Source organism: Microcebus murinus, chromosome 26, assembly GCF_040939455.1.
Source record: "Microcebus murinus isolate Inina chromosome 26, M.murinus_Inina_mat1.0, whole genome shotgun sequence".
In the NCBI taxonomy this organism is placed as follows: Eukaryota; Metazoa; Chordata; class Mammalia; order Primates; family Cheirogaleidae; genus Microcebus; species Microcebus murinus.
Window position 1 is genome coordinate 1,376,971 of NC_134129.1, and position 14,945 is coordinate 1,391,915.

General features: G+C 40.1%; 1 protein-coding gene across 5 annotated transcripts in view; it reads right to left on the bottom strand.

The window, feature by feature from the left end:
• Window positions 1–1,245: 1,245 nt before the first annotated feature.
• ART3 (ADP-ribosyltransferase 3 (inactive)) overlaps window positions 1,246–14,945 on the bottom strand; it is a 96,778-nt gene continuing 83,078 nt past the window's right edge. For 4 of the 5 annotated variants that reach the window (XM_012744191.3, XM_075997759.1, XM_012744246.3 and 1 more), the window contains 8 exons: window positions 13,202–13,234; window positions 12,242–12,274; window positions 10,953–10,982; window positions 8,356–8,388; window positions 7,679–7,711; window positions 7,032–7,064; window positions 4,454–4,486; window positions 1,247–1,665 (listed from right to left, as the gene is read on the bottom strand). In XM_012744191.3, coding sequence (XP_012599645.2) covers window positions 1,535–1,665; window positions 4,454–4,486; window positions 7,032–7,064; window positions 7,679–7,711; window positions 8,356–8,388; window positions 10,953–10,982; window positions 12,242–12,274; window positions 13,202–13,234 — 359 coding nt within the window. In that variant the 3' untranslated portion in view covers window positions 1,247–1,534. Of the gene's footprint in view, window positions 1,666–4,453; window positions 4,487–7,031; window positions 7,065–7,678; window positions 7,712–8,355; window positions 8,389–10,952; window positions 10,983–12,241; window positions 12,275–13,201; window positions 13,235–14,945 lie in introns of all 5 variants that reach the window. The other variant, XM_012744209.3, reaches the window with a different exon arrangement.

A 14,945-nucleotide genomic window follows, 5' to 3' on the forward strand; every position in this document is an offset into this window, starting at 1 on the left:
TTACTATTCAACTATCAGAAACAATGGTGATATAGCACCTCTTGTATTTTCCTGGATAGAGCTTCTACTAAGTGAAGTATCCCAAGAATGGAAAAATAAGCACCACATGTACTCACCAGCAAATTGGTTTCGCTGATCAACACCTAAATGGACATACAGGAATAACATTCATTGGGCATTGGGCAGGTGGGGGGAGGGGATGGGTATATACACACATAATAAAAGTGCGATTGCACCATCTGGGGAATGGACACGCTTGAAGCTCTGACTCCGGAGGGGGGCGGGGGAGATGCAACACACATAACCTAAACATTTGTACCACCATAATACGGTAGTATTAGGAGGGGGGCCACTGGAAGGTGGTAAGGTCATGAGGGTGGAGCCTTCATAAGTGGAATTAGTGCTCTACCTCTCCCGTTATTTCTGCCATATGAGGGTGAGAAGCAGCAGTTTGCAAGCCAGGAAGAGGGCCCTCACCAGGAACTGAATCTGCCGGCACCTTGATCTAGGACTTCCCGTTTCCAGAATTGTGAGAAATAAATTTCTGTTGCTCATAAGCCACCCAGTGTATGGTGTTATGTTATCACAGCCCAAACCAACTACAACACCAAGTTCTCAGTGTGGGCAGATGGGAGAAAGACCCGCTTTGACCCTAGGACTACGTTGTGTTCTGTAGCACAGTTTACCACAGATTCTGTATTTCATCCTTAACTAGTCAGTGGTTCTTGTGGACAGTCTTCACTCAAAACTTTAAACATGAAGAGCAGTGGCAAAGTGAACACACACTCACCTGTAACACCCAGGTTAGATTTCATGTGGCTTCTCTGTACCTTTAAAAGTAGCCTCAAATCCTTTTTAAACATTGGCAAAGTGTAAACAAATCACAGTTACCAAGGCCCATGCGTAAATCAGTCCCTTTGTAACTGCAATACCTCAGGAAAAAGCGTAACTACACTGCATAATTTTGTTTTTCCTTGCTTGACGTACATACTCAGTACCCTGTCCACTCTCCTGGGTTAGTATGAGATCTAAGAGACTATGTATGTGAAACATTTTGTAAACTGTTGAATTTATAAAAGTATAAATGTTCAAATACCCAGAGAATATGAAAAGATTGAGGGATGATACTATTTGAAGGCAAAGTTTAATCCTTTGCCTTCAAAGATATCAGTAAAATAACTAAAATTCTAATTCAAGTATTAAATTCATGTTAACAACTAAGATTAGTATTAGACATTTTAATACGTGGCAATTCTGAAATTATATCTAATAAAGTCTTTTATTGAATTTAATCAGAAGTATACAGTTTGAGTTTTTTTTTCAATTATAAGATTAGTATAGAAACAAGTGAAAAGTTAATTCTGTGACATTATATCTGGACCAACTTTCTGAATTTACAAAATGAATAAATAATACAGTTCTCATTTTGTCAAGTGACTTTGGCCAACAAGTGAAAAATACATCATTCCTTCTGATCTCCTGTGGGATGCCTATAATGTATTTCAAGTAAAGAATAAGAAAGAAAATGAATGTATCAAACTACAGAAGAACAAAGATTTATAGCAGAAGCACTGATTAAAATGACGAATGTCCCAAACGGTGGAAGGAGCATTTTGCCAGAGGATGCAGAAGGATGAGATTTGGGACCTGGAACAGGAACTGGACCTGTTAATGAGAATACACAGTCACTGACACATGTCATTTTTGATGTCAAGTATCATCCACCTATAAAGTATATCCTGAATATGGAGACAATGACACTAAACTTGAGTTAAAAATTTAGCTGAAATGAAATATATCCAACCAGGAAAATTTCTCAAATGCAGTTCATTACAGATTTCAGGCTGTATTCCCATACAGTTGACCCTTGAACAATGAGCAACAATCCCCCGTGCAATTGAAAAGCCACATACAACTTTCAATTTCTGAAAACTTAACTACTTAGAGCCTACTGTTGACCAGAAGCCTTACTGATAACATAAATAGTTGATTAACACATATTTTATACATTATATGTATTATGTACTTATCATTCTTGAATAAGCTAGAGAAAATGTTAAGAAATCATAAGGAAGAAATGATACATTTACAGTTCTATGTTTCCATTGTTCAAGATGAACTGTCTGAAATGACGAGCAGCTGCAGCCCTCAAACTACAGTGCACAGCAACTGAGCAGTTCACCTTTTTCTTGTAATGTCATGACTTTTCTCTGCTTCTTGGGAGCACGGGTTCATAATACTTGATAATGAACAACTGTGTTACTGGTTTATGTATTTACTATACTATATTTTCTTCTTATGTTAGACTGTATTCCTTTTTAAAGTTACATGTAAAAAAAAAAGCCTGAGGCGGTTCCTTTCAGGAGGTATCCAGAGGAAGGCACTGTTATCCTGGGAGCCGGCAGCTCCATGCGTGTTACTGCTCTTGAAGCCCGTCCAGTGGGACTAGATCTGGAGGGGAAGACAGTGACACTGGTGACCCTGTGTAGGCCTAGACTAATGTGTATGTGTGTCTAAGTTTTTAAAAAAACAATTTAAAAAGTAAAAAAATAAAATAAGATTTTAAAATTAGAAAAAAGGTTATAGAATAAAGATATAAAGAAAAAATATTCTTGGACAGCCATTTAATGTGTTTGCATTTTAAACTAAGTGTTATTATAAAAAAGTAAACAATTTTACAAAAATTCAAAAGTTTATACAGTAAAAATGTTAAAGTTAGCTAAAGTTCATTTATTGAGGAAAAAACGTTTTAATTTAGGGCAGCCTCAGTGTGCAGTGTTTTTTTTTTTTTTTTTATTCTGGTGTGTTAGCTTGACGTGTGCAGTGTTTATGAAGTCTGCAATAGTGTCCATTCATGTGCCAGGCCCTCACTCGGCACCAACTCATCCAGAGCAACTGCCAGTCCTGCACGCTCCATTCATGGTAAGTGCCCTACGCACGTGTACCATTTTTTATCTTTTATATCATATTTTTACCATATTTTCTGTGTTTAGATATGTTTAGATACACAAATACTTACCATGGTGGCACAACTGCCTACCGAATTCAGAACAGTAGCACGCCACACAGGTTTAGAGCCTATGAGCAACAGGCTACCCCACACAGCCCAGGTGTGGGGCAGGCTGTACTAGGTAGGCGTGCGTAAGCGCGCTCCGTCATGTCTGCGCAACAGTGAAACTGCCCAGTGACTTATTTCTCAGAACCTATCCCTGTCGCGGAGCAACGTCTGAATGTATGTTACTACAGACCAGTGGTTCTCAAGGGGGCAGTATTGCTCCCTGAGAGGCAATTTGGACAACTGTCAGGGCATTTTTTTTGACTGTTCCAACAATGGGGTGGAGGTAGGGGGCTAGATATTAATATTTTGCAATGCTAAGGACAGTCTTGGACAATGAAATATATTGACCCACTTCCTGTACAACTTTCAAATGCACTGACATACATGTAAGTTAAAAACCTATTTAAAATGATCAAACCCAGAACCTAAAGCAATTTTACACATAAACAAAACATTTAGGGATACTTTAAATAAATTTTAAACATTAGTTTTTATCTAGTGTCTGTTGTATTTCTTTACTTTCATTTTCTTTCTTTCTTTCTTTTTTTGAGTCAGAGTCTTACTCTGTTGCCCAGGCTAGAGTGCCATGGCGTCAGCCTAGCTTACAGCAACCTCAAACTCCTGGGCTCAAGTGATCCTCCTGCCTCAGCCTCCTGAGTAGCTGGGAGTACAGACATGCGCCACTATGCCCGGTTAATTTTTTCTATATATTTTTAGTTGTCCAGTTAATTTCTTTCTATTTTTAGTAGAGACAGGATCTCGCTCTTGCTCAGGCTGGTTTCGAACTCCTGACCTTGAGCGATCCCCTCCCGCCTCTGCCTCCCAGAGTGCTAGGATTACAGGTGTGAGCCACCTCGCCCGGCCTACTTTCATTTTTATACTTACTGTATACAATAGTTTCCAATCTTCTCTTAAATCCAAATTTACTTGCATAAATAGATATAAGCATCCTGCTACTTCATTATCCTTTTGAGTATAATCTAAATCTAAGTATTTACATATTGAAATGTATATAATTTGTTATAAATCATAGTCAGGACATTACATTGATCCTTATGGGTACAGGTACAACTTATCTAAGATCTTCCTTCAGTGTAAGGACTTCATAAGCTATTTGTTATAAAAAGGGAGAACTGAGTTGCAAGAGTTGAGAACCACTGTTCTAAACAGCATAGTCTCCAGCCACAGTTAAAAATGACTATTTAAGAAACAAGATCAAGTTGCCCCCAACATACACACAGACACACACGCATTTGGATACGACATTCTACTTTGTTATTATGATGCCTTAAACTCTGGCAACTTTATTCCCTTCACTAAGGAAAAATAAATTCTCACATTTTCTGTATTACAAAAACAGACATTTATCAACTGAGGAAATGAAGTATTTCTTACTAGGATTGTTGATATTTTCTTGAGCTTTGTCTTCTAAAACATAAAGAGATTTTGAATTAATTGCATTGTATACCTACTTATCCACAAGAGAAAGATACAATTAAAGATTTAGCAAACTTGGTTATCTCTGGAATGGGTCTGAGGGGCAGGGTAATAATAGGGTTACAGCAATGTGTGGGGTTAGGGGAAAGGCTTAATTTGTACTCATCTGTGCTCTGAAATGTTTTAATTATGAATATGTGTTTCTATTTTTAAAAAAAGGTTAACATTTTGTTTACAAAAAAGTACTTTTTCCTACATATTGAACTCAGATTCCCAAGTACAGCAGTAGCACCCGCCACTGACTGTGTTCTCCGTGCCATGCTTTATGTGCCTTGTTGCCTTCACTTCTCACAGTCCTGTGAGGTAGGCACAGTTAGCTGTATTTCAGAGATGTTCCTGAAAACATCTATGAAATGTTTTGAGGAGTGACAGGCATTACCACAGAGGTAGCAGAATCTCATTTCAAAGCCTTTGCTTTTAATTACTGTGCTATACTATATAAAGGCTCCTCAACTTACAATGGGGTTATGTCCCAATAAACCTAAGTTGAAAATATTTTAAGTCAAAAATATGTTTAATACACCTAACCTACCAAACGTCATAGCTTAGCCTACCTAGCCTACCTTAAACATACTCACAGAACACTTACATTAGCCTACAGTTGGGCAAAATCATCTAACACAAAGCGTATTTTATAATAAAATGTTGGTATCTCACGTAAGTTATTGAATACCATACTGAAAGTGAAAACAGAATGGGTGTGTAAGTGTTTTCAGTACAGTTTCTACTGAATGTGTATCTCTTTCACACCACTGTCAGTTGAACCATCCTAAGTCAGAAACTATCTGTAAAGTATTATAATATTATCATTATTTTGACAGCTCTGAAGCCAAATGCCAATTCTAGGAGCCCAGGATAGAGGTGCATAACTAAATCTGGCTGGAACACAAGTGTTATATAGCACAAAATAAACAAAACTTGAAAAGTCTGACTGGGAGTGGTGGTTCACACCTATACTTCTAGCACTCTGGGAGGCCAAGGTGGAAGGATCATTTGAGCTCGGGAATTTGAAACCAGCCTGAGCAAGAGTGAGACCCCCGCCTCTACACAAAAAATGGAAAATTAGCCAGGCGTGGTTGCTGTTGTCCTAACTACTTGGGAGGCTGAGGCAGGAGGATCACCTGAGCCCAGGAGTTTGAGGTTGCAGTGAGCTACGATGACACCACTGCACTCTACCCAGAGTGACAGGGTCTGTCTCAAGAAAAAGAAAAAGTTTGAGTCCTGGTTGTCTCTTTCTAGCCTCTTACACGTTCCTTAACCTTCCTGCGTTTTATGTCCTTATCTCTGAAGTGGCAGTAGCAATATCTACCTTACTCTATTAAATGAGATCCTGGGTACTATTTTCACATCTCATTCATTCATTCACTTATTTGAGACATGATCTTGCCCTGTTGCCAGGCTAGAATGCAGTGGCATCATCATAGCTCACAGCAACCTCAAACTCCTGGGCTAAAGCAATCCTCCTGCCTCCGCCTCCTGAGTAGCTGAGACTAAAAGTGCATGCCACTATACCTGGCTAATTTTTCTATTTTTTTGTGGATGTGGGGGCTTTGCTCTTGCTCAGGCTGGTCTCAAACTCCTGGGCTCAAGGAATCCTCCTACCTGGGCCTTCCACAGTGCTAGGATTACAGGCGTGAACCACCGCGCCCTGCCTGTAGAAGGCAATGTTAAGCAAACTTGTGTGGATAGATATAATTTTGTGAATGCAAAAAATCTAATTTCTTTAACAGATGACCGTTCCCATAGTAACAAAACCTACAAAAAATTATTTTGAAAGCACTACATGAACTCAGGAGAAAAGATTTTACGCATTGGACAGTGGCTCTGAACCTTGACATTTTGTGGTTTTATAGTCCTTACAGACATTCCTGGTGGTAAATTTGACAAGTTGGCCACATTCGAGAGATGACAATTCTGAAGCACAGAGAAGTCCACAGCTCTCTGGTAAAATATTGTATCACATCCACTTTTTCTTACTTCTCCTTGTCTTAAAAAATAGATTTAGTCTGTGGGCCTTTTTATGTTTTTCCTCCCCTATAAGCATGAGTTTCTAGGTTGTTCCAAGGAAGCTGACTGGGGTCGCTGCTCAGTTTCTTTGGTTACAGAAGCCCGCTCTGGGAGGCAGGGCCAGTGCAGAAGGCTGGTGCAGAGGAGCAGGAGAGGCTGGGAGGAGAGAGCCAGGCCGTACGTGAGAAGGGGGAGGGGAGGGTGGCCAAAAAATAAAATAAAATGTTCATTTGTATTGTTGTATCTTAAAGGTAGGTGAAATCTACCGTGGCAGATACACTGGAAAAGCACTCAAAGAACCACCTATGTTGAGGAACAGGTACTTGGTTAAGAGACCTGGGTCCTTCACTCACTTTTGTAGGCTTGTGCTAGGTAATCACACTTTCCTGCATGTCTAATGGTGATCGTTATATCTATACCTCCCCCCCAAAACTGGCACTTCCCCTCTGGCACACCTAACATTGCTTACCAGGTAGTGGAAAAGGTTCTGGAACTTTCATTCCTAAATGAAAAAGAAGTTTTTAGTGACCTGCAATTTACTCCAATAAGTATAATTTTCAAACTCTTGTCTGGTAAGCTCGAGAGATACAAGTATCAAATGTCGCACCGCGCTGCAGTTTCTGGCTTTTTATTTAAAAGTTCTGGCTACATAAAACCTCCATCGTGCAAATCCGCTTGAAGTTTAGAGAAATCTTCTGCCACTGCACTTCACTGAGTGGGTGTCTATGCCAGGGGAGTACTGTGTTTAGTTACCTGGAGATCCCAGATGAAGAAATTTGAGCCCAAGCTAAGAGTCAGCTTGTGCGTGAAGCTGAGGTTTCTACCAAGTAACGTTAGCGGCAGAAGCTGGAAGGTGCTGGACAGAGGCATCCAGCCGGTCCGCAGCCTTGCCTCGGCCACAGTCCCAGCAGAGAGCCAGCTTTCCTGCCCACAGACGATGCTCCGGAAGCACATGGAGGCTAAGGAGGAAAGCAACTTTCTCTACTCTCTTCCACAGCTCAGTCTTTGTAAGGGAAATATTCAGGAATGATAGTCTCACTATTGATAATACTCTCTTTAATGCCTGGGGAATCTTCCTTACCTCAGGCTCAGGGAGCAAATAGAAAGGTGTCTTACCAGGTATTTGGGTGGGTTCAAAGATTTTCATACCTAAAAGCAGAAATGAGTATCAGTTAATCAGTTATCTTATATTGTTAATGCTCCCCTCGTCTATACTTCCCCCATCGCCAACTATCAAATAAAAGGGAAAACGAAAGAAAAGGAAAAAGAAAGAAAAGAAAAGAAAAAAGAAAATGGCAACTACAAAAATTCTTTTCAATGGCTCTTCACTCTCTCATGAGAAAAAGTCCAAACTCCTTAGCCTGGACTTTCAAGACCATCTGTGATCTAGCCCCTACCTCTCTAACCTTATTCTTCATAAGGCAGTCCTAGTACATTGGTTTTTAAATGAAACCTACCGGGTTTAAGTCTCTGGTTGGTTTAGCACTATTGTCATTATAGTTATTAGCTCTGTGACTTTGGACAGGCTACTTAATCTCTCTGACCTTCAAATGCTCACTCTGCAAAAGAAATGCTTACCTTGTAGGTTTGTAGTGAGTGAGTGAGGACTAAAGGAAATATTGCATAAAAGTGCTTGGTACACTGTATGGAACATAAAAAGCACTCAATAAACAAAGTGCCTGTGTTCTAGCTCAACTCATTCCCCACACTCTCCATGCTCAGGTAATGTTCTTAATCCTAGGAGTCCTCCTAACCTGTAGCTAGTCTCAGAGAGTAAGTAAAAGATGATTTACCGGGTAAGACAGTGAGCTCCTGGCTTTTTTCCCCTAAGGATGAGAATAAGAACAATTTAGTAAAAAGTGTCATCAGTTTGAACATTAACTTAAGGTTATACTTGGCTTTATTAGTAGAAAGCTCCGAATGCTTTGAGAAATGGCAGGGGACAGGGTAAAAAAAGAGGAGAGAAGATTTAACCCACTAGAGCCTAGCTTATGGTAGGAACTATGGCTAGTAACCCAGCATCTCTCCAGATTAAGCAAACAGCTCATTTTTTTTTTTTAGATTCAATACAAAGACTGTGACCCAAAGTTGTCATGACTGATCTATATATTTAAAAACAAATTTTTAAAAAAAGAGGTGGGGTCTTCACTCAGGCTGGAACACAGTGGTGTGATCATAGCTCACTGCAGCCTTGAACTTCTGGGCTCAAGTGATCCTCCTCCCTCAGCTTCCCGAAGAGCTAGGACTACAGGTGCATGCTGCCACCTTGGCTAACTTTTTATTTTCTGTAGAGACAGGGTCTCACTATGTTGCTCAGGTTGGTCTTGAACTTATGGCCTCAGGCGATCCTCCCACCTTGGCCTCCCAAAGTGCTAGGATTACAGGTGTGAGCCACCACGCCCTGCCTGCCTGCCTGCCTGCCTGCCTGCCTGCCTGCCTGCCTGCCTGCCTGCCTGCCTGCCTGCCTGCCTATCTATCTATCTATCTATCTATCTATCTATCTATCTATCTATCTATCTATCTATCTAAATATATATATATAAATAATGTTTCCTAATTATATAATACATTAAAATTGTAGATAATTTCAAAAGATACAGGAAACTATTAAGAATTAAAAATCACTTAAAACTCAAATCTCTGATTAACATTTTTGGTGTATTTCCTTTCAATCTTTTTTTGCTATGCATTTATATGTGCATGTATATTTTAATATTGTATTCTATATGCTGTTTTATATCCTATTATTTACCACTGTATTATGAATACTTTCTTATATCTCTAAATGTTTTCAAAAACATTACAAAAATGAAATTTCTAAGTTGTTTAGTGCTTTATAATTTTATTTAATAATACCTAACTGTCAGACACTGAGGCTGTTTCTAAAGTTTTGCTACTGTCAAACAAAAATTATAGGAAGCCATGCTTTGGACTAAGTTTCTGTACTGGGTCCCAACAGACAAGACTAAATATCGAAATGGAGTCCCCATATTAAAGTGCCACACCACCCGAACTAAGCTGTCTGACCTTTGAAGAAATCAGCATAAAGAGATAACAGCCAATTTCCCAAACAGTCCAGTTTAAAATCTTCAGTCAGCTTGATACTGAAGTTCCCTCTGCTTTAATCCTTACACACACAGAAAGACAGCCTGATAGAACAGGACATTAACCCGCAGTTATTCTACTGTTCTAAAATTAACTAATACACTCTATTCTTTCCTTCTGCTTTCTTCAGCCCTTCCCTGTCTATAAAGCCAAAGTCTTGGTCAGCTCACTGGAACACTTACTCTGTTTGATGGAATGAAGTGTCGCCCAATTCCAGTATGGCAAATGAAATTTAAATTTGTTGTAATTTTGTCTTTTGACACTACCATGACACTGTGATAAACATTTTAAACTCAAATCTTTGTGTGTATCTCTAATTTTCTTTGGACAAATATCTAAAAGTGTTTTAACCTGGGTCAAAGGTATAAACATTTAAAAAGCTAGTACTGTCAAACTGCCCTCCATAAAAAATTGTTCCAATTTATAATCTCACCAGTAATTTATGAGAATGTTCCTATCCAGTACCCTTGAGGACATTTGAATAATATCATTAAAAAATATCACAAAAACAAACATTTGGGGATGAGTTATACTTTGGAATGTACTTAATAATCAAATGGTACAGCTGATAGCATCTGTTACTCAAATTGCTGGAAGTTGAAATAAATACACAGAATCATCATCTTTTTTTGTTTGTTTGAGATTAGGGTCTCTCACTCTGTTGCCCAGGTTAGAGGGCAGTAGTGTTGTCATAGCTCACTGCAGCCTCAAACTCCTGGGCTTGAGCAATCCTCCTGTCTCAGTGTCCCGAGTAGCTGGGACTACAGGCGGAGTACCACCACACCCAGATAATTTTTGCATTTTTTTGTAGAGATGCGGGGGTGGGGGTGGGGTGGGGGTGGGGGTGTGTCTTGCTAATTTTTGCTCAGGTGGGTCTCGAACTCCTGGCCTCAAGCAATTCTCCTGCCTCAGCCTCCCAAAGTGCTAGGCTTATAGGCATGAGCCACCTCACCTGGCCCAGAATCATCATTTTAATTTAGGAAAAAACGATGCTATCTGTTATGTCCTGCCCAACACCCAAGGTCACAGGAGTATGTGGAATAATGAGTCACATCTGTTTGCTGGGATGACCTTTAAAGATTGTTAGGAGAAACACACCTGCTGTGTCATTTCCATAACGAATTCTATCTGACACGCAGGTGGGTCCCTGATATGCCAAACTAGCAAGCTAAGGCGGGCCCTGCCTTCTTCCCATGTCCCCTTACCATGCCGTGCCTCCCTGCTCCTCCTGTGAAGGGAGGTACCCTGCAAAACGAAAGCCCCAGAGCGTATGAAAATGTCTTACCAGTGTCTTCAATCTTCTGGGTTTTCTCACCTAAGTTACAAAAAGAAATTTATCAGTTTTAACAATGGAACAAAAGAACCGGGAGTTACTATAGCTACAGCAAAACTATTTTCAGGTAGTATTGCCATCAAGAACCATTTTGTATATCCAGTAAACTACTGCTACTAAATTTAAATGTTAGCTAGAGTCTAAAAATATACCCTGGCTAATGGGCTAGAACTTTCCTCTGGCCCCTCTATTAAAAAACCATCACATAGGCCGGGTGCGGTGGCTCACGCCTGTAATCCTAGCACTCTGAGAGGCCGAGGCGGGCGGATTGCTCGAGGTCAGGAGTTCAAAATCAACCTGAGCAAGAGTGAGACCCCGTCTCTACTATAAATAGAAAGAAATTAATTGGCCAACTAATATATATACATAGAAAAAATTAGCCGGGCGTGGTGGCGCATGCCTGTAGTCCCAGCTACCTGGGAGGCTGAGGCAGGAGGATCACTTGAGCCCAGGAGTTTGAGGTTGCTGTGAGCTAGGCTGACACCACGGCACTCACTCTAGTCTGGGCAACAAAGCGAGACACTGTCTCAAAAAAAAAAAAAAAAAAAAAAACATCACATACAGCTAGTCTCCTGGGGATCTTGAGGAACCCAAAAATGTCTATTTTGAAGAATGAGCTGAGGTCCCTGTGAAGTGATCAGTAGACTCGTGGCTGTAATAGGCCAATAGAGGATTGCTAAACAAGTGTTCAGGGGCATAAAATGTTTCACTTCTATCAGGACAGGAAGTACCTTCCCAAACATGAAGTAAATTGCATGTTTGAGGAAAGGCTGGATCCTTTTCTCTCTTCAACAAGAAAAACTTACTGTAGACATATGGACAAAACACATAATAATGAACTTACATGCAAATAAATGATTTGGGCCATATCTCGCTAAGTAGAAACGTTTTTTTTTAAAAAAGCATCTAATCACCCAAATGTTTTAGCTAAATGATACAAAACATTAAGCATCAGCAAATTTGAGAGATGCAAATGTGCTGAGAGTTTTCTATCTTTATCTTCTGAAAGAAACTTTCCCCAGAAAGTTTCCACATCATTCAGATCTCCATAGAGCCAACTCTCTCATTTGAAGCATGTAAATTTCTCCAGAATAGGTTTTCTCCCCCCCCAATATAGTCCAAGTCACTGCTTTGTATCTGCAAAGTACTCTTCTGTGAGCTAACAAATGCTATCTGCTAAACAAGAAAGAGCTATTCAACATCCATGTAAGAATCGCATTTAGAAAATAAAGCACACTCACCAGCATTGTAGACATAGATGGGCTGAAAATACTCTGAAATACAAACATGTTTTCATTGTGTGGTACTATGCTCAGATGTGAATATCGGGTTCAGGCTATTATTAAACACTTACTAATAATAAAGATTTGAGTTGGCTTACATTTAAGATACATAAAACTACAGTTGTAAGAAATATAAAATTTCAAATCAAAGGCAAATAGATATGAATTCATTTTAATTACATGAAAAAGAATCTATGGAAAAACTAGCCAGGAAGACAGCTAGAAACAGACCCCTATTTTCAAACTTTTTAATAAGAAAATCTTCAAAAGGATCCATCCAGAGCATGCATCAACCCAAAGGCACTTTCTGGCAACTTTGGTTCACATCTATTGGGCCTATTTGATAATGCTGCTCCTGAATAATTGTGGAATTTCCTGTCTACCTTCCCAAATCTTTCCCACAGTCCTCTAAGACAGATTATTTTCTGTTACATCCTATTTTTCCTTAAGGAAGCTGGAATAGACCACATTGCCATTCTGTCATACCATCCTCCGTCCTTGAGCCATATTCATGCCATTCCTTCATTAGTCGCCCAAATGTTATTTCCTAAGATATCAAAATATAGGAATAGGAACTAGCTTTTTGCATAAGAGCCATGTGGGAAATGGCTGAAGTTGTAAGGGCATTTGGAAGTCCTCAAACTTCTGTGAGGCCAGGCTGGGGTGAGAGTGGCACGTTCCTTGTACGTCCAGGGCAAGGCCGTGTTTGAGAGAAGAGCCACAGGCGAACCTGGGTTGGGAGCGGAGGGCGGGCAGCAGTGGCTGCCTGAGGTGGTGGTGGCAGAGCACAACACAGCCGCGAGAGATGGTGGCTGCCAGTGGCTGGTACACGGGTGGGGCAGCTCTGGCCCTTGCCTATGACAAACAACACTGACAGAATCCCCACTGCAGAAGTAGTACTGTAAAAGCGTATCTTACCTAGGTTCTCAACACAGTTTTCGGTTTTCAGCCCTGTAACAAACACAAAGGTAAAGCTTTATTAGTTAAACATGACCTACCTTGGTAAAGATTTCAATTGGTCTGTGGCTGTTGGTAATCTAATCCCTCAACTTCTAGTATCAGACCCATGACTTAGTGGGATGCAAAGTGCAGAACAATTATATTTTTGTATTTATAGCATAGCCACCAAACACCTGTATGACCTTTGACAAAACACCTAACTCTTCTGAAATTCAGTTTCCTCACCTGCATCTTTTACTAAGATATTGCTTCATATGACCCTCAAGGGCCCACTCAAGAGTAATGCTTTAACATTCTATTCTATGGTTAGTTTGCAAAAGTTAGGAGAAAACTTACCTGTCCGATTAATCCTCTCTTCAGATACTAAATGTCCTCAACAGCAAATCTATCCCTCCACTATGTCACCTCCTATTCTCTGGAGAAAAAGCATCTCAATAAGATCCTCAAGATCCTTTAATTTGTGAACAAAAATCCTTCGCACTCATACACAGAAACAGAGTTGGTATGCCTCAGAACATTCATTTATATGTGAGGAAATCCACAGCTTTTGGAGAACAGGAACATGGCACCTAACAGCACCTTTGTAAGGCCCTGGACCTTCTCCCTGATGATGTCCTAGAAAAAGCCATTGGTGCTGCAGTGACTCCCCTGAGAACTGACAGAAAGGAGAATCTGCTAGCCTGCCCAACAGCAGTTAGGCAGGAAAGTCAGTAAGAAAGCACATAGGTTTGGTGCCAGTATGAGCCATATGGAGGGCGTTCCAGAATGCACCATGAAGGTCTAGATGCTTTATTGTCCCTTCTCCACACCTAACACACTGATCTAATCTGGAAGTTGAGCTACCTGAGGGATGAGCCTCTCTACCTACGACTGGGGGAGTCCCTGAGAGGCCTGGCTCTAGTACGAGATATGTGCTCTCCTACAGTCTTGTTCTCAAGTCCTGCTCTATTTGTGGAATTTGAACCAAAAAATCTAGGTAACTTGGTCCAGATTCTACTGGTCCAGGGAATAACAAATCAGTTAGAATATGGATGGTGTCCTGAGGCTAAACTCAGGCATTTGGCCAGACTAAAACACTAAAAATCAGTTCTAGAGGCTATTATAAAACGTCTTGGCAGCAGAAACGTGGGTGTAAGCCTCACCCAGGGAGCATAGTGGAGGGTGAGGTGAAGGTGAAGAGAACTGCAGATGGGAAAGCTACAAACAATAAAAAGATGCAGCCTGGGGTCTAGCTGGGCACTAGAAGGATTTTAAGAGCCCTTGTCTTTTGTCTGTAGCACAAGTTAGACCATGTTTCTCAAAGTATAGTTTTCTAGCCACATACTTCAGAATCACCTGTGTGCTTATTAAAATTGAAAATTCCAGGACCCTAGCCAGGAGTATGATAGAGAATTTCTGGAGGGGATGCCTTGTAATCTGCATTTTAAACAAGCACTCCAAGTGATTTTCATGCAAAAATTTTTTGAGAGCCTCCTAAATAGTAGATGATGGGTATCTTTAGTGTTTAACCAGATCCATTTTGTTAGATTGCATTTCTTCTCCCTATTTGACTCTAGATTTTTTTAGTATTTTCCGTTAGTATTTTCATTTTCCATTAGTATTTTTATTAGTATTTTCAGCAGCAGGAAAATAATCAAACTATTTTGAGTTTCTAAAGTTGTATGGGATTAAAAATGGACACGAGATTGATCCAGAAATAAGA